The 21,261-nt window shown below is 32.6% G+C and overlaps 1 protein-coding gene across 1 annotated transcript in view; it reads right to left on the reverse strand.

The window, feature by feature from the left end:
- Positions 1–1,157: 1,157 nt before the first annotated feature.
- LOC143249339 (lysosomal dipeptide transporter MFSD1-like) overlaps positions 1,158–21,261 on the reverse strand; it is a 37,260-nt gene continuing 17,156 nt past the window's right edge. Inside the window, exons 9-13 of the mRNA XM_076499005.1 lie at positions 21,089–21,197; positions 10,658–10,795; positions 10,120–10,259; positions 5,106–5,220; positions 1,158–3,346 (exon numbers count right to left, since the gene is read on the reverse strand). Of these exons, the coding sequence (XP_076355120.1) occupies positions 3,185–3,346; positions 5,106–5,220; positions 10,120–10,259; positions 10,658–10,795; positions 21,089–21,197 (664 nt within the window). The 3' untranslated portion in view covers positions 1,158–3,184. The remainder of the gene's footprint in view (positions 3,347–5,105; positions 5,221–10,119; positions 10,260–10,657; positions 10,796–21,088; positions 21,198–21,261) is intronic.

Below are 21,261 nucleotides of genomic sequence, written 5' to 3' on the forward strand. Positions count from 1 at the left end.
TAGTTATGTATCATCATATTTCTTACAAATGTCATTTCCAACTACATTCATAAGTTTGTTTTGATCTCATGGGAGTAACTTGGAGCATAGAATCCTTAATACAGTCATGCAGAATGCAAGCAATTGACTGTTCTTATCAAGAGCATTGAACCTTGATGCCTTTTGTCAAGCTTTTTCACTTGGAAGGTTTGATACCAAAGGACTCCCAAATTGAACAGGCATCATTCCTGTACCTTGATGGAGAACTACAACAATTCCTTGCTTTCACACTGGATTTATTAAATGATCTGCATCATTTTTCAGGTGTCACAAAATACAAGGGATTCTCAGAAATATCGCTGGACATTTTACCTTCATCACTCTCCAATGGAATAGTGTAATGAATCTTTCCTTTTTTTCTTTCTTCATGCCTTTAATTTACTCTCCACCTACTTTTAGTGCTATTTTGACCTCTGGGTCTAAACCATTTCATCCACACTGAAATCAAGGGTATTTCCCTAATTTCCTACCAAATGGTTTTGGTAGTGTTAACCAATTAAAAAAAAATACAAAATTCTGGGTACCTGGTCCATGGAAACTCTGTTTAAAAATATTCAAATAACTGTAATATGAAGTACTTATTTGACAATATTATTTTTTGTCAATATCAATATATATTTAAGTCATATTTTGTTTTCTATACACAATTTTTTTTATTAGTCCATGTTTTTGACTATATTCAAGCATGAATATATTCAATGAGAAAAAAGGATTTCTTTTCTCTGAATAAGTTACTACCTTAATTTGTACTTGCTAATGCATTATCAAACTGTTGCGACAAATAACGTGCTTGCAGTTGTTTTATCTTTTTTGACTGTCATTTACAATTGGTTTGAATACACATAATCATGCATGGATTAACTGGCAAAAAAAACCCATCAATATCCCTTAATGATCACTGGCTACAAGTCAGAACCCTCTGGTATTTTGACAGCTAACAATGTTAATTTTAAAACCTGGAAATAAACCTGAGTACTAGTGGTTACCAAGAACTTGATATTGCATCCTAATCTAGCTAACAAAGCATTTTCTGTTTTAATATAAATATGTTGGTAAATTGTCAATAAAAGTAATATATAGTTGGTAGTTTTTGAAAACATGAGATCTAAAGTAACTTCTCATTAAATACAAGAAACTTTATTAAATAAAAAATAGTATTAAAAGGTATACATTTGAGAAACTCTAAAATGTTGTGTATTTAAGTAATACACATATCTAGCTTCACTAAATGCTTCTCTCTACAAGTATTACACACACAACTTTAATATGAAGTAGTTTTTAAACAAAATAAATCAGTATCATAGTTCAGCACCATAGTTAGCAATCTGAACTTTTAAAAATATGTTTGAATTATGAACAGAGGTCAAATTCAAGCAATGTAGAACAAACAGACAATTAAGTTGTTCTAAAAGACATACAAATTAAAATAATAATCTCACATGCATACCCAGTTTTCTTTAGGATAATTCTAATTGTACAACCCTAAAGGGTATAATGACATCATACAATATCAATTAAATAATGACAATGGTTTTTGTGATAAGATACATGATGATTCTCTCTCTAAACAGTTTCTACTCGAATAAAAACCTTTCAAAAGAGGTTTTTCTTAATTTTCATTGTTTGACTGTTAACTTCAAGAAATTACATTGCATTGTTTAAGTAAAATCACACAACTTTTGCTATAGATCTGGAATATGCTTTACCTCAAACCATAACTTACCACAAATAAAAACACTTCAGAAGCTTGTTTGTTTTCATTCTAGTGAAGTGCAATTTACAAATAAAAGTTTTTCATGGAATTCCAACAGTAAAGCTAATTTTGTACTTGTATTAAATGCACAGTAATAAAATAATATTTTATCACAAAACATAAAAGAATACTTAGAGATACATCAATATTAAAAAGTTGAATACCTTATGTGTTACAAATAAGTAATAACCTTTCATACAGTGATCACATCTATAAAAATTCAAAATTACATCTAGTTACTTAGTTTGTTGTACACATTCCCAATCAGTGCATAGATATGATTAACATCAAAAACCAGCATACATCCATAAAATACTTCATTCAACCCAATATCATATTTAATTCAGTTACTCAGATAGTTTGTAGACACGTCTTTTCAATGCATCACACTTGCAAACATACGTTAAAAAGACAATTTGCTGAATTACTTTACTATTACTGACCTTGAGAAAAAAATAAAGATTTTTAAATACAAAAAAAAAAACTTTAGTAATACCAGGTAGCCTTTAAGAATACCTCATACTTTCAGCAGTATATAAGTTAACAAATAATGAGCTGTAAGCACAAAGTGTCAAAACTCATGCTTTATATAATCTTTAAAACAAAAAATATTCTGACAGGAACTATTGAAACTTAATAAAACAGTTGTAGTTGTTGCAAGAGCTTAGGACAGATAAACAAGACAATTTTATTGCAATAAAACAATTTTCTCTTGTTTTTCTTACAATGATCAATAACCAGTTTACTTGGCATTTCTTTAGTATTTATTAATTTTCTTTAAAAGTGTCTCAAGAAAATAATAGCATATTTCTAAAATCTTAATACTGTGTCATTACTTTTTTGCTCTAAAGACACAGACAAATATCAAAAAAATTTTGTTTTATAAGATAATTGTATCACTACATAAAATAATGCTATCATTCTTAATTACACTGAAATGAATATCTTAAAAGTTTTGAAACTTCTACAAACATTTAATACATGTCAATATTGATCCTTTTTTACTGAAGATAAGTCTATTATTGTAAATTAGTTATGAAACTGTCAGTTTTTAAGTTGATACAAGTAGGAGATTTACTTCAAACACACATACTCAACATTAAAACTTTAAATAATTGTAAGCTTATCAAATCATTCTTGCTTGTAAATATGAATACTTTTGATTTTTGTGAACACATAAAAGTACAGACCTAAGTGATAAATATGTATCTGCTGAACCAACAACACAGTACAGCCTTTGATCACTAACTATTTTTAAAAAAATGTAATTTTCATCACACTCCTTTACTCTTTAAATCAGGTGAACAAAAGTGATGCGCTTGCTTTGAGATTCAACGTACACACATAAAAAAGCACTAAAATGTACATCAACTTGTTCTTCTATACAAATCTTTATGCTACGAGTGTGTCCTGATCTGAAGAGTCTCTGTTAGGAATGACAGATGGGTCAGTCTGTTCATAGGTAACATCAGATGATGGTCCTTCATCACCTTCCTCTTCGTAACGACGTAGTAACAGGTTCATCTGTTTCTTACTGAGATTGAGAACTCCACCCTGGTAAAAGCAAAAAACAACAAAGCTCCATAAATATTTAATATAGGTTTTACATTGAATATCTAGGACTTTTGTTTTAGAAAGGCAAGTAAAAATATATTCTATGTGACCAAGAAAACTATTATTATTTAAAGTAATTAAGGAACTTAAATGTTAACAGAAAGTACCAAATTATAAGCTTTACATTAATGATAAAAATAAAAACAGAGGGTGTGGTATTAAAATCATGGTACCTGGTACAACAAGTTGAATAGTTATTTTTCCTCACCAGACAATTGTATATATATATTTTTTTTTTACCCAAGACACATTGCTCATTCCATTTCTAGGAGCCACACAATTTCCTGTAAAATGAACATTTAAAAATCTATCCCTCTAAACCACTAGTCAAAACTTTATACCCAAGTGCACATATCACTTTCATTCACAAACCTTCAGTTATATACCATAAAACATATTCTAAATTAATGTAACAATATTGTGTTGTTTATAATTATAGTAGTAGCGCATAAAAATTACAAAAAGCTCTTAATGTATAAACACAATTTTAGTTCATAACAGTATCAGCACAAACTATGATTTCTTTATCAGTTTACGCACTGTAAAATTCAAATGTCTCAATGTTGAAAGCCATAAAATAAATGAACTTAGAGCACAGAATATGATATATGCTATTCTTGACAAAATTAAGCTGCCAAAAGAATTGTATGTATTGTGTTCATTGTTTTATAAGTGGAGGGGGGGGAGAGGGGGGCAGGCAGACATTTAAGGGGAACTATAACATTTTGTCTTTTAGGCTTTTTATCACTAATATTAGGCCTATTAGTTTCATTGTTTCATCCACTTTCAGTGTTTAATTTTCACAGTATGGTGAAAAGATAAACAAAAGCTAAATATTTTACCAATTGCATAATCTACTGCAAAACCTGGAAAAAAGCAGAAATACATCCAAAACAGATTCTAAATCTGGTAAAGTGAAAAAAAAATTTTAATTACATGTGTAAAGAAGAAAAAAGCTGCTCAAGGCCACAAAAAATATAAAACATGTTGTGTAGATGTATGACCAAAATCTCAAGTAAATAATGAACAGTAAAATAATTATCATAAAACTCAGAGAAATGAGGAACCATAAAAACAAAGATTAAAGGTGAAAACATTCAAACATTTTTCAAAAGAGATAGTAAGAAACTAAACAGTTGAACTGCAACCATTTAAAGTTCAACTGTATTAACATAAAATGCTCACATTTTGATGAAAATACTGTTGTAAATTGTTCTATAGTTAAGCTGATTATTTTGTTAAAGATAATGCCAAGCTCATTACATGTAATGATAAAAAATTTACTTATTCTTTGTATAATGTTTACTTCAAACATTATAATGTTTGAAGGCCTATGTTCCAAAAAAATGTTTGAACAGAAGTTCGGAAAATAATGGTACATCTAACTCACAGTTATAAAGAAAATTACTTAAGGAATTTCTTTGCTAATGCATCATTTAATTTAATAGACTCTGAGACACTCATTACAAACACTCGACTCAATAACTCAATGAGTACTTCATCAAATTTTCAATGAATCTTCAAACAAGCACTGATTACTCACATCTGTAATGTACTCTTGAATTTCCACAAACGTTCTTGACCTAGAACAATCATATTAGCAGATCCCACTCGAAAACAACTAATTATAACACTAAAAATATGACTTAAAGAAATACTATGCACATGTAAATTCATTATACCATATCTGGCTACATACCCGTTTATAGTCATCAACATTTAAAGCTATAGCAGTCCCTACACATGCTAGAGTATTGGTTAGAAGATAGATCATTGTGTATTTCCATCTCTGTAACTCTTCATCTTTTGAAAGCCTGTTAACAATGTAAGAAACAAATGATGAATTTTCTAGTATGTAATAATGCTATCAGTCAAACACATTCAGAATAAAGTGTTGTTCAGAAATTACATAAGCATATTTTCAATATGTATATACATACAAACATACATCTCTTTTTACCAAACCAATACTGTGAAAACCTTTTGGAAACTACTTATATTGTCCTTAAAAACATGTATTAATCAACTATTTTCAAAATTATTATTATTACATATGACAATTAAAAAAAATATTTTACATAAATGGCTTTAATTGCAGTGTGATGAAAAATTATGATCAATTTGTGAGAATACTATTGTTATTCTGAATCTTTTACTGTTGTTAAAAACTACTTCTGAACCTAATGGATAGTTCCATTAATCCTCTCAGAATTCAATAAGTAGTACAGGTCAGTTGACTGGTCTGACCCCACAGTAGTATTAACTCTTTCACAACCGGTGCCCCTTTAAATGCTTTTCTAAGCAAGTCACCCTGTCACATTCAACATTTAAATAAATACCTTTACAATAAAGTTATGTAAGTGAAATTAATATTGTGTTATGATTCAACATTTTATGTTATCAAAGTTTTTAGCCCTTTATTATAAAATAAACATTTAAAAGCTACTTAAAACTTCAGATGTATTGTTATATGACCAACGAGCTATGAAAATTTCTACTTTGGTTCTCCATATCTATAATAATAAAATGGTAATAAAATAATACAATGGTAATAAAATTACATCTAACTGCTAAGATGCTTATATAACTTCTGACTTGTTCCTTTCAAAGTGCTCTGAATAAATACAGTTAAAACAAGTAATAACAATTTTCAACCCCTGACAGCTGCCACATATACCTTTAATAAATTTGTTTGAGCTTTTATGTAAATGTTATATAAAAGTTTATATTCATTAGGAAGAACTAATTTTAAACCATAATCTAACAATGGTTATTTTAAAACTGTTATGCAGTTGTTGTCATGGGGTACATGCACGTGTAACTGACTATAGTAGTATTGTCTGCTTCATTAACTAAAACAATTACAGTTATTTCTTACCTAAATATATTCTAGTTAATAATATATTAGTTATGTTTTAAAATGCACAAGTTAACAAAAGCTATCTCAATTGCTTCTGACCTCTAAGCATTACTAAAAAGACTCCATTAGTAACATATAATTTCTAAAAAAGTACATATTATGTCACTACTGTCCACCTATTGTTCCATCTATAATGGTGCAGCTAGCTCCCTCTGCTCTTCCTGCTTCATCATCACTTTTGATATTTGGCAGGTAACAAAATAAAAACACCAGTTTTAGTGGAGAGGAAAGGTGGGAAGTGTATGACAGGAGTTAATTAACTATTGGAAATACATTTTCTATGCAAAAAAATGTTAACTTTTGAAAGAGACTTAATCCTCTTACACTAAAGCCAGAATCCCACATTGCAAAGATAAAGTGCTGATGTAAGTGCACAAAAAACAAAAGTAAAAAGAGATCAGCTAAAATGAATAGGTGTTCTCAGGGATGAAGTACTGCACTACTTCTGGAACAGATATGCTCTTTGTTCAGGAACGAAGAAGGTAACACAAAGTGGGTGGAAAAACTAGTGTTTGAACAATTGTAAAAGTGTTAAGCTGTAGCAACATATAACATGAAAAAACAAAAAATAAGTTGCTAGGGTATGTCAACCATGTTATTGATACCTAACAATCTCAACCATAAATAAACATACCACAGTATGTCAGGTAATTGGAATTATGAAGAGGAAGTGAGCAGCAGCCGTAACCAGACAACTTTCAAAACCCCCATGGGAGCAAGTAGTATGACAAACCAAACCTGGTATTATGGGATCTTTGCATTGCCTTGACTCAATCGTACAAAGAGGGAAAGCTGTAACCAGTATTACAAGAAGGACAAGCATCATTTACCCAACCATAGTGCAGACATTCCATTGCTGGTATTTGTGAGGCAGATTAAAAAAAAAAAACTTTCAAAACCCTACTAAAAACCAAGAAAGAACCTTCTGCAACCAGAATTAATGAGAAGAGAGACAACTACTTAGCCCAGAAAAACCAGGAGGATCCCATGTTGGCTAGCCCCAGTTATTAATTAACCAATGATTTTATTGAGTGCAATTGACCCATGGAAAAAACATCTACAGGAAGTGCCAGTAGGGAATCAGCTTTGCCCTCTTCTCACCGAGTGGGTAAATGAGCATAAGTACAGTAACATGGAATTACATTGAAGAAAAAGCCTCTATGCCAGAAAAAAAAAAAAAGACAGAGAAAAATGAAAAGTAGAAGGTGGGATCTGTAAAGAGACTATTAAGCTTACGGAAGCTGTATAAAAAAGAAAAAAAAAGATAAAGGAAAATGATAAGATTTACCCCAGGAAAAGGTGAATAGACATGTAGAGTCATTATGGGAGGAAGATACTATCCACCAGATGAAGACACAGTCAGATCTAGCATGAAAGTATTGGGAGTAGTTCACATTCCAGACAAACAATCATCTACAAAAAGATTGCAGAGGCAAGCAGCAAGACATAGTAATGTGATAAATTTGATGTGAAGGCACAGTGCAGAGACAGCAACCTTTCACAGACAAGTCCAAATAAGCTGAATGAGTTGACAAACCAAATCAGTGAGAGTAATAGGTGACAGAACCTAGAACTTGAAGTGTTCAAGGGAACAGGGTGTCAGGAATACAAACCCTGAAAGGAGACAAAATATGCCACATAACACCTGAAGGAACAAACTGGACAAGGAAGCCTATCTTGATAAGCAAGAAAGTCCAGATGGGAAATGAAAGGTAAGACAAATGTGTATGAAAACCAAAACACAGTCACTGGCAGCATAGGACCCAGGGAGAAACGATTGAAATTGGAATAAAGGATGATACAGGAGGAATAGTGAGGATGTGGGTAACACGAGTGGTATAAAAAGCTGAATAACAACCACAAGTAAAGAAGAGAAGGAATTAGAAGGAGAATAGATAAAACATTAAAACAAAAGCTAAAGTAAGTGAGTGTGTATATAAAGATTTTGATAAAATTGCCAATCTTGGCTGTAAGCTTCCACTTCCAAAGCTGACAGGTGAGGAACTGGAGGAAAGAAGAAAAAAAAACCTACTAGTTTTGTATTCCAGTAAGTAGAAAATGCATATATATGTGGTGTTTCAGTTGAGAACACACCCACAAAAAAACCTGAGGATGAAGGGACCATTTTATAAGGAAAACTTGGTTGGGCATAAGCAGTCACCACAAGATTCATAATTCCTGGAACATGACATGCTAGAACTGTCATGTTGTAGCTAGAAGCCTAGTATAGAAGATCCAGAGTGTGAAAACACAGCAACCTGGATTTGGTTTCCTCTTGCTTAGTGACACAGCTAATGACAATAGAATTATCAGAATGAACTATAACTACTGTCCACAGCAGGAATGGGAAGAAATGATACAGAGCCAAATGAACTGCCAAAGGTTACAAGATGAGGATATGGAGAGTAGCAGACTCTAATAACCACCAAACCAAAATCTTTGGGGAACTGAGGAAATCCCCATTAACCCACCAAGGAACAATCTGTGAACAGATGAGACTTGGGGCAAGGTGGAGGAATGGGATCCCCCACCATGGTCAAGTTCTTGTCAAGCCACCAAGGGTTGTGGGGAAAATTCCACATATCAAAAAGCATCCAATGAAGGGAATGGAATGCAGGTACATATGATCCAAAGGAATGAAAACTTCCAAGGAAACTCACAACCCAAAAGAAATAGAACCTTTCATGAGAAAGAAAAGAAAAAGATGCATTATTTATAACTACCAACTTCATATCCCAGAGCCAAAGTAGAGAAGGCCATACTCAACCAAGACAGAAAAAGGAAAAAAACCTCCAAATGAATAAAAAACTGCAGAGGGGTAGTAGAGGACTTCTCCAACTTGATGAGAAATTTCACCCAAGCAGCTTTTCAAAGAAGCAAGGAGGTATGAGTGGCTGACTTGGCACAGGAAGAGGCAAGCAGAAGCCAGTCATCTATGTAATGGCAGGTCCAAAGACCCAGTGAGTGAAGATGATATGCAAAAGAGTATATCACTTGACAAAACACATATAGAGCTAAAGAAAGACTGAAAATAAGAATCCTTGTAGACAAACCAAAAGAACACAACACTGGGGGAAAAAAATCAAAATAACAAGTAGAACTTCATGGAGAAGCAAGGTGTCTCCAGATGAGTTTAATGTTGGGGCAGATCCGAGATGAGGCTCCAGTCTCCTGTGTTTTTGTATAAAACAAATAAATGTGAATAGAATCCTGGTCAAGTGGGCCTTTGATATGTTCTTTCTGTGGTAGTTCTGGAATTAACAATAACAAAGTTTGACCCAAATCTTATCTCGAATTAGATCTGACTAGCAGTAACTAGAAACTTACAAATTAAATAATATAAATATTGAAAAGAAGAAATCTTAAAAAAAAACTCAAACTCCAAATGCAAGCTTAAACTAAAACAACAAAGATGTTAAAAAATAAAAATCTAACTCACTTAACACTCAGCAGAAAAGGTATGAGTGACACATTATTGAGTGCAGAAAATACGTCCAACCACATAAGCTCACTGAACATGGATATACCTACGGGAAATGAGAAGTACATACTGCAAAACTTACCACAGATCCCCTGACAAAAGGAACAATACCTAATAAAGCAGATTACATGAAGGCACAATAACAGGTGAAAAATGCCATTGAAAGAAAATTTCCACGTAGTAATTGTATCCCTCTTCCCAAAACATATAATGTGAAAGGATATAATATCATATATTAATATACTTTGTACTACTTATGTTTATCGCAATTAAGAGTTTTGAAACATCAATAAAAAGTATTAAGTTACTTACCCTTGATTCTTTCCAAGAATAACCCCAACCAAGACATTAGAAATACCTATCCCTATCATCTGGATAGAGGTCGTTAATCCCATAGCTGTACCAATTGTTGCTCTTGAAACAACCAAAGGAATGGATGGCCACAAGCTTGCCTAAAATCAAAATTTAAACTGTAACCTGCTTCTCTGAATAATTAAAAAAAATAAATATTATTTTGATCATTTAGCACTTGTGAATAAACGATTAACAAAAATCAATGTTACGTTTATGACAATACATTACAAAAAACTGAATACTAACATTTATAATATGTAGATACAACAGAAACCCACATAAATAAGAATGAGCTAAAAAGACATGGCAAACAGAACTATGTTTTTAATGTTTTCCTAATAACCTTACAGCTAAATCTCCAGAACCAAAAACAATTTTATTTGAAATATTTTATTTCTCTATGTGTGTATATGTTAGCAACATGAAAATTTTCACATTAAAATGAAACAATGCAACATTTCTAAGTAAATATTTTACAGTTTAACCATTAACTTACTGCTGCAAATGAGTAAGTAACACCTAACCACAATGTTGACACAAGTGGATAAACTTTAGTAAAACCAAGAAGTCCAAAAACAGGAATAGTAAGGACAGCACACAAAACTGCTGATATTCCTCGTTTCCCAATGACATCCTATACAAATCATGAAAAACATTATATTATTAAAATTTTAATATTATTCCAAAGTTAATGAAATGCTTAAATTCTGAGGTCATTAATAATTTCTATAAAATTCACTAAAAGTTATTTCAAAAAAATTACAAGGTTATGTAATTTGTAGATATACACTAAAGGCAATATAACTTGGAATATGAATATATTGTTAATTGCACAGTTTTTAAAAATTTAAGTAAAAGTTCCTGTAGTTTGTCACTAGATCCAAGTTAATTGGATATTCTCAAGCTAAAAGTGAACTAATCCTGCCGTTTAGGTGGTCATATGGTAAAAAAATTATTTCCTCTATATGTTGCATGAATATAAATAAGTCATTACTGAAGTAGGTCTTGATAGATATGTGGTTTGTTGAATATATGTAGTTGCTGAAAATCTTAGCTTCATTTTAAGTTAATGGTATCAGCTGAATGAAAAATATGAAATAGTATACAAATTTCTAATATTTTTAATATAGTTTTAAGTGTAGTTAATTCTTTATCAGGATCTACTTGTTGTTGGTCAGACTTGATTCATATTTGGCTTGTGTGCAGAAAAGCCAACCACAGAATGAATAATGTTGGGTTAATTACAGATAGTTTTCACTTATCATATACACATTTTGTAATAAGGATGATTTGTTTCCTAACAGTAATAACTTTTCATACCCATTCTTTTTATTTCCAATCTGAATACAGATTCCCTCAAAGATTTTGTAATTGTGAGCTCATTTATTTCACAATGGGCTTGATATAACATACATGCACTAAAAAAAACCTTATTCTTGATGCTAACAAATAAACTGTTAACACTGTATATCCTGTATTTTAATGAAGTTGTTTCTTGTACAAGTAGTACATAACACGTATATTAGTTAGGTAAAGATACTAATAATTACTGTTGACTGTGTGTGTGAGTTGACTTCCATGTTTCACAAGGTTTTGAAATAAGATATTTGATAAATAGACCTACACTCATTTATTGGTTATTATGATAAGTAAATTTATCTTTATTTTGCAAAACCCTCAATTTGCTTCTGTATTTAAAAACAAATGAAAAACAGACACATTTAAAACTGTTTACATTTATATATATCCTTCTCAGTACCTCAAGTACACTATATCTGATATGTTAACCTTGGTTTCTTAAATATTCATACCACAGTTTCTTGTGTATGTAACATCATGAGTACACACAGCTGAGTACTTCCTATACCAACTTCTTAGTTAGGTAAAAGGTTGAATGTTGAACTATCTTATTGAAAGTGAGATTAATTTTAATTTTATTCATCTAATGCAATTAATATAAACGTAATCATTGTAGAGGCTGAAATGAAAACTTCAGTGGATAGTTTTCTACTCATCACCAGTGTTTACCAATCATCCACAATAGTTTATTTCACTATTTTTATTTTATTCATGTTATGTTCAAGTAACTACCTTCTCAAGTAGGCTCCAACCCAAACACATTTTACAGTTTTCTCCCACAGCAGTTTGTGCTGAGTTTATTTGTTTATCTAGTGTTATCCACACTATTTATTTCTGGATTGGTTACTAGATTCAATTTTCTTTAAAAGAGATTGATCTTCTTTTTCTTGTCAAGTATAAACAAATTTGATTGTTATCAAGTTAATAGCACAAGTGATACTCATAGTGTGAAAATACTGAAGTTATGTTTACATCTTTTTTCAGGGTTTAACTAAATTTCTAAAACATAACCTAAAGTTAAGTGTGAATGTTTAAACTTTGGTTCATTAATAATTAAAAATTTCTAACATATTTTCAAGAATCAAGAAGTATTTTTTTTATGTATTTAATCATTAAAATTAATAAAACATTCCACAATAATATGTAAACAAAATTTAAAATATGAAACTGAACAGATAACTATGAATTAAATAAACTTGAAAGTACTTGTGCATTAACCCTTTCACTATGAGCTTGGTATAATATACACACATTTGTATACACATTTGCACATGTTAAGTGTTTGTACTATACCTTTTGATACAGAAATGTATATCTTCTCAAACTCTGGTAGACTTTTAGTAAAGATTAAAACAATTTTATATAAACAAATCAGATTTTTAATGAAATATTTTACCAGATCTGTTTGTGAAGGTGGGTGGGTAGGTATTCAATGTTTATTGGCACAATATACAAGGCTATTTGTGCCAGACAAAATGTGGTACAGTATAGGTATAGAGCAATTAAGGTAAAAAGTAATATATGTAAAATTAGGAACTGCCAGGAAGACTGAAGCAAGAAGTACACCCTTGCTGCCAGTCACCTGAAGTTGGCCTTTCCAGTCCTGGGTTCAAGTCAAAATAAAAATTGAAATGTATGAAAGAAATCATGTTAAAACATTAAAATGTGTAAAAGAAATCATGCTAAAACACTATATAGTCCAATAAAAAACTTAAATTAAGTGTAAAAGACCAATTGCTCTTAAAAATGTAAAAACATGAGTGAGATGGGCAGTATCACCTATAACATGGGCCAAATTCAAGGGCAAACCCGCCTTACAAATATCTTTAAAATTGTGTTGTCATTCTAGACTGTAATAACGGCATGATAATAAAATGTGGATGATTGTGCCACATAGACCACACATTGGTGCAGCAGTTCCAGATAAAAGGATGTGGTGCATTAAAAAACTATGACCAATGTGCAGCCTTGCCAAAACAGCCTCCTCTCTTCGATCCTTACAGAAGCAAGAGGGCCAAAAACCTTTGATTTGAAAGAGCTTGTTATTGTGTTACTCATTCCAGGTTGCTTGCCATCTGGTGTACAGTCTGGATTTGACAACTGGACCATAGTCCATGTATGGAATGGGTACTGGGATGATAGATCCAGAACAGAGACTTTGCTGTTCTGTCGACCAGCTCATTTCCCACAAATACCAATGACCTGGTATCCAAAAGAATTGGATGGAGACAGATGAGAGAGAAAAATGGGTCAGTTTGTTTTCAATATTGATGAGAAGAGGGTGGTGACTATCATGGAATGATTCCAGAGCCAATAGACAGCTAAGTGAGTCCATATATGTTGTACAATTTTTATATTGCATTATTTCAATATGATTTAGGACAAGAGAGATAACATACAATTTGGCAGTAAAAACAAAAACTGTAGGGGGGAGTTTGTGTGCCACAATCGAACTTTCACAAACCATGGCAGAGCCCACTGAGTCACCCAATTTGGAACCATCTGTATATATAGGAATGGATGGATCATATGAAAGATGTTCAGAAAAGAAAGAGCAATATTTCCAATCAGGTGTATCTGCTTTACTCAGATGACTCAAAAATAAGTTACAACTGGGAACAGTAATTTGCCATGGTGGAATAGGCTGATTTGAAGAAACTGCAATGTTATTCAAGGATAAATCCAACTCTTCTAATTGTGCCTGAATATGGAGACTAAAAGGAACAATTGCAGATTTTCTTTATTTAAACATTGTGGTCCATTGTGGTTGGAAAACACAACTCCATGTAGGATGCTGTGGTAAGGATCAAAGTTTGGAAGCATACATTAGAGACAGTTGCAAACGGTAAATATATAAAGGGGTTCACGAGATTCCACATAGACTTTGCACGGGAGAAGTACGAAAAGTTTCAATGCAAAGCTGAAGCCCCTGGTGATGGACAGGATCCAACATTTTTAATGCTGAGGTTCTGAAAGAACCATAAACCACAGACTCATAGTCAAGTTTGGATCGGACGAGGGCACGATAAATTTTGAGCATGGAGTATCGATCTGCTCCCCAAGAAGTAGAAGAAAGGACATGGAGAATGTTCAAAGCTTTTAGACATTTGATATGAAGTTGCTTGATGTGTGATAGAAAATTTAATTTACAATCAAATATAAGACCTAAGAACTTTGCCTCAGGGATGACAGGAAGTACATCATCATCAAGACGGAGTTCTGGATCTTGGTGGATTCCCCGTTTGCAACAGAAATGTATACAAAAGGTTTTAAGAAAGTGAAAGTTTAAAACCATTTGCCATGGTTTACTTGAGTATCTGATTGATTGCAGTTTGTAGCTGCCGTTCAATAAACCTCATGTTTGATGACTGACATGAGATGTAAAAGCCATCAACAAAAAGACCATTTGCAACTATAGGGGGTAGCTGTTCACTGATGGCATTAATCTTTATAATGATAAGTATGACACTCAGAATACAACCCTGAGGGACTCTAAGTACTTGTGGGAAAAAATGAGTGTTGAGCCCACACATACTTGGAATCGGTGCTTCATTAAGAATTGCTGGATGAAAAGGGGCAAGTTTCCACTCAATCCATACGAGTGAAGGTCTCGTAAGATAACATATCTCCATGCTGTATCGTAAGCTTTTTCTACACAAAAAAAAACAGTAACAAGATGTTGTCACCTTAAAAAGGCTTCTCTGATTGATGTTTCAAGGCAAATTAAGTGGTCTATTGTTGTCTTCAGAACCCACACTGAGTAGGTGAGAGGAGGTTGTTTGATTCAAGAAACCAAATGAGTCGGGCATTGATTATCCTCTCTAAGATCTTACTGAGACGACTTGTCAAAGCAATGGGATGGTAATTCAAAGGAATTGTTGGTTTCTTCCCAGGTTTCAGAATAGGGAGTATGATAACTTGTTTCCAAGCATCTGGATAGACATTTTCCTGCCATATCCAATTAAAGACAGCTAGGAGAATAGTAAGAAAGTTCTGGGAGAGGTGGTGTAACATCTCATAATGTATATTATCAGGTCCGACTGATGTATTGCCAGATCGATGAATAGCAAGTCTGAGTTCCATCAGTGTAAGAGGGCGATTGTAGTAATAGGAATGGTCAGTTGAAAAGGAAAGATGTAGATGCTCTGCCTGTGTTTTAATGGCTAAAAAGGAAGGGGATAAGTTTGAAGAGTTAGATACACAAGAGAAGAAGTCCCCAAGAGTATTGGCAATGCTCTGTGCATTTGCAACTTCATGGCCATCAGATATTAAGATAGAGAGGGAAGCAGAAGTATATCTTCCACTCACCCTCTGGATCTTATCCCACATAACTTTTTTACTGGTGGTTGAAGAAATGTTGGAGGTGTATTTAATCCAAGATTCTTTTTGGCTTTGACGTCTAACTTGCTGAGTGTATGCACAGGCTTGCTGAAATGCAATGCAGTTTGAGAGTGTGGAGTATCTTCGAAATTTATCCCAAGCACACTTCTGAGTTTTCCTTGTTATAGAACAGGCAGAATTCCACCAAGTGTGGGGATTCAGTAGGGAACATGTCGAGGTTTTAGGGATGCATCGAGTAGCAGCTTGTATAATCCTGTTGGTTAGTGCTGCTATACAATCATCTATGGATGATTTACATAAGATGGCAAGATTAAGTTCCGAGAGAGTAGTGAAAGAAGGCCAGTTGGCCTGGACCAACTTCCACCAAGGTACATGGGTCGGGTGGTACTGATCACGGCCAATCTCTCGTAAGATGAAGGGAAAATGATCACCATCTTGTAGATTAGTGTCAACCTCCCAGGAAAAGTGAGTGAGTGGTGAAGGGGAACAGACAGAAAGATCTATATTTGTAAATGACTGACTAGGTGCATGAAAATATGTGTAAGAGCCAGTATTGAATAGAGCCAGGTTGTGGTTTAGGAGCATATGCTCTATGGCATGCCTTCTCATATCAATATGGGAGCCACCCCAGAGGGGATTATGCCCATTGAAATCTCCCAAGATTAAAAAAGGGGTAGGCAGTTGCTCAATGAGGGTATCGAGGTCCGATTGATTATAATGCATTTCAGTTGTAAGGTATACAGAGCAAATAGTGACAGTACAACTCAAGGAGATACAGATGGCTACAGCCTCCAAGGGTTTGGTCAATGACAGGGACTGGGTGGGCACATGCTGATCAACCAGCAATGCAACTCCACCATGTCCCCGTCCTGCACATAGCCTGTGGTTCCTGTATAAAGAATTGTGGCAGATAGTAACTGTATTTGTAGGCTGTAGAAATGCTTCCTGCAAAGAAAGACAAATGGGATAATAAAAAAGTCAGTCAGATCTTTGATGTCAGTCACATTTGATTGGAAACCTCGACAGTTCCATTGGATTAGTATGGCTATGTGTAATTATTTCAGAGGAGAAGACGGTAGAGAGTCCTTCTGCTTACGACGGTGTTTTTTTTCTTTATTGGATGTGGGTCTATCACCCTCTATGGATCCTGCTCTAGTTCAAATGGTTGGGTATGAATATATCAGTAGACGTACAAATGATTGAGGGTGCAGATGAGTTGTTTGTTTAATTTTTGGGGTATTAAGAGAGGAAGATAAAAAAGTCAATCAGATCTTTGATGTCAGTCACATTTGATTGGAAACCTCAACAGTTCCATTGAATTAGTGTGGCTATGTGTAATTATTTCAGCGGAGAAGACGGTAGAGAATCATTCTGCTTACGATGGTGTTTTTTTTCTTTATTGGATGTGGGTCTATCACCCTCTATGGATCCTGCTCTAGTTCAAATATTTGGGTCTGAATTTATCATTATATGTACTAATGATTGAGGGTGTAGATGAGTTGTTTGTTTAATTTTTGGGGTATTAAGAGAGGGAGACCCCATGGAAACATCTTGACTTGAAGAAGGTGAAGTTCAACAATGACTGGAAGGTGTGGTCAGGACAGAGATGGAAGGAGACACTGATTTGTGAACTGTGTTGATTTTGGAAAGTGTTTCATTCAGATTTGCTGGTGAAGATTCTGTAGAAGATAGGGTAAGGTCTGTTTGGACTCCTACTGTAGTAGTAGTACAGGTTACAGCAGCATAAGTTCTGGTCAAAACAGGTAATAATAATTTTTGATCCTCTGTGCAAGTGAGATTGTTAACTGTCTTGACACGTTTTACTTCTTTTCCTTCAACCCATTTAGGGCAAAAAGTAAAATAAGAAGGATGTGTACCATTACAGTTTATATAATGTGGTTCGAGTTGGCATTCAGTGGCATTATTGTCTTTACCATCACAATGGGCACAGGTCACGGAACCACAGCAAGATTGTTTTGAATGACCAAATCATTGACAATGGAAACATTGTCCAGGATTTGGAATATAAGATCGCACCTTATAATTCAGATATCCCACTTTTATTGTGGTGGGAGGGCATGGTTTAGTAAATGTTAGTATTAGAACATTTGTTGGTTCCAGGATTCCATCTTTTCAAGTGAAGATTCAGCATACTGCTGTGACACCTTGGCTGGTGAGAACTGTGAAGATCTCTGATTCAGGAACAGTCCTTAAATCTCTTTCAACTATGACTCCTCTGGAAGTATTCAAAGTGGAATCAGGAGTAACTTCAATGGGTATGTCCCCAAAGGCCTTTGATGTCAGAAGGAGTTTGGAATGCTGTGATGAAGATGTTTCCACTAAGATATCTCCCAAATGTAGCTTTTTTTACCGATTTAGGGGAGCGAGCAAGCCCTTCTAAATAAAAAATGGGGACATCTGCATTAGAGGTTTGTCACTTAAGGAATACAAAATTAGGAATTGCAGGACATATTCAAGTGGTGAGTTAGGCTGTACAGATTCATCAATGTGTGGTCGTTTTCCAGTAGTCAGGTTTTTCTCTTTGGTTTCAAGTTGTGTTATTTTTTTGTTTTAGGAGTATCCATAATAAATAGAAAATGAACGTATATATACTTTGACATCACAAACACCTAATCCTAAACTTCTCTCTATTCAACATATCATGTGACTCCCTAAAATCTATATTTGAATATGTTCTTTTAATATTTACAATTAATACAAAAAATTAACTCATATATAATATTAACATCTGAATCATAATCTATAATTTGATTTCAAACTTATTGACATAAATTTATAAAATAGTAGTTCAATAAAATTTTGAATGCAAGTCAACAAATGTGATGACATGGCCTTTGAACCCTGACCCATTGTGAAGGGATTAAAGTGCATCTTTCTTCAATCTTCAGATGTTTCAGAAGTAACTTATTTACTGTATATTAATGAACATAACAGAAAGTATATCTTCATAAACTCTGGTAGACTTTTAGTAAAGATTACAGGAATTTTGTATACAAAAAATCAGATTTTTAATGAAATATTTTACCAGATTTGTTTGTGAAAATGTAAATTACTTATTCTAATTTCTTTTGAAATTGGTAACTTTGAGTTCTTAAAAAAAACAAAAACATTTTGGACAGAAATATAGATGTAAGTAAGTAAATTTAAGTTACTTTACATAAATATATATTTCTCTTCACAGTATAGATGTGACTTTCTAATGGGCTAAACAACCTCCTCTTACCTTGCCTTTATTTACTTTCCTATTTTCACAATAATGTAAACAATTAATAACTAACTACAATTACAACCCACAATCAAATCAAAAGTACAAAACTTAATTGGTAAATGTAAATTCTACTATTAAAGAATACTTTTCAATAAAACAATCAAAAAAACTTTCAATGAATTTTACAGGTCAATTTTACAGGATTTTGTTTCCTAAATTTCTGCTTAAAACATAAATATTACAAAAAGATTACAACATAATTGCTGTAATAACCAAGAATTTCTTTAAGTTGTATGTTATAAAAGTAATATTTCTGATCTCTGCTTAAAAGAAACATATGAAGGATTTTTTCACAGTAGATTGTTTCATCTCAAACAATAGTAGTTTTACCATTCATAGTTTTTATAATTCTAAATAATCTATATTAACTATAATCCAGAGTGGTAAACTTATGATTTTTATAAGACAAATTTATCTTTTAATAACTTTCCAATCCATACTTGCCAAAATCCAAGATAGCTTCCTATTTCAATAACTAGCTGCTTTTAAAATAAAGTTTAAAATTAATTTTTAAATCCTTACTTGTTGTAATCCCTAAATCTTGTATTACTATAAAAACTCTAAATCTTTACTGAATATGCATTGCATAATACCAGATAAACTGTGAAAAGTAATAACTAGTTGTGAAGGAAATGTTAAGGAGTATAATTCTTCAAAATGGGTTCACATCAAAATAACTCAAATCAAAAAAAATAAAATTCAGCTATGCAGGATTAACACTTTGTTGCTTTGACCACTAAAATTGCAGTATAGTACTATTTGAAAGCACCTTGGATATCTATGTAATTTATACTTACAAGAGATTAAATGTTGTTTAGTAATTATCTAAGATATGTAGACCTTAAACATTTTACTGGCTTTATGGAAATATGACAATTCTTGAGAAAATAGTTATTTTGTACAATTGTTTAGCAAATAATTTCTATGTGACTAGTAGTTACTTATTCCAGTTACATAACCAAATGGGCTATTAACTTAATAAAATGATATCTGTATTTTTCTAATATTGTAACATTATTTGTGTGCGTATTCTATCACAAACACATAACTCAATTTAATTAGTGAAATTTTGAAAAACTTGTATTTGAGAATAAAACGATTATGTTCTATTTCATATCTGCTGTACAAACTTGAAAATATCTATCTGTTTAAACAAATAATAAAATTTTTTCATGATTTTATTTCATGCTGCTTGTTTTGTTTGTTATTAAGTACAAAGCTATATAAATTGCAATCTGTACTGTGGGTTCCAAAACCCAGTTTTAGATTGTAGGTTTTCAGACTTACTGCTAAGCCACTAAGAAACATTTTATGATGTTATTCTTTTCTAACTAATTCAGCTAATATACCCATGACATACTAATAAATAGTTTACTTATCCACAATTCCAAATAAAGTACCATTAGCAATAACAAGTTTAAATGACAGTTTGTTTTTCTAAATTATTTCTTTCCATGTAATTCCATATGACATAGTTCAGTTCAAGAGTCACCCCTGTCAGGGTAGGTTCACTGAATTTTAATCATTTGTGATAAATGCTTTTGATTCTTTCCAATTCTTTACAATCTGTCTTAATATTTGTTAGGTCAGTATTAGTCCTTTGAGGCTATTTCTACTATTACAAGTGCTTTTAATTCTTCAGTAATAAGCCTTTCTGAGTTATTTCAAATCAGTTTTTCTTCTCTGTCTTCATTCACCCATTGTTTGCCAAAATAATTTGTCCCTTTTCCTTTCAGTACAAGTTCACAAGCGAAATATTTCATTAAAATTTTTTCGGCATTTTTTTTTCTATGCCATTACATTCTGAATTATGTCGTCTTTTTATTGAATATAATGCTGTGTATGTTATTATTTTTACTTATGCTATTTTCTGAGAAATTATAATTCCCGAACCTTCACTCAGTGATCTTTATTACACTATGAGAAATCTCCACTTACTATAATTCCTCCAAGAAATGGTGATATCACCATTGATACATCATACACTGCTCCTGCCACATAGGATGCTGATTTGGGGTCATACTCATATTTGTCTTGAATAAATTTGCTGTAAGAAATAGAGCACAAATCATTTGTAGTAATATTAAAAATATTTCAAAAAAATGAAATTT

This window comes from Tachypleus tridentatus, chromosome 4 (genome assembly GCF_004210375.1).
Source record: "Tachypleus tridentatus isolate NWPU-2018 chromosome 4, ASM421037v1, whole genome shotgun sequence".
Classification (NCBI taxonomy): domain Eukaryota; kingdom Metazoa; phylum Arthropoda; class Merostomata; order Xiphosura; family Limulidae; genus Tachypleus; species Tachypleus tridentatus.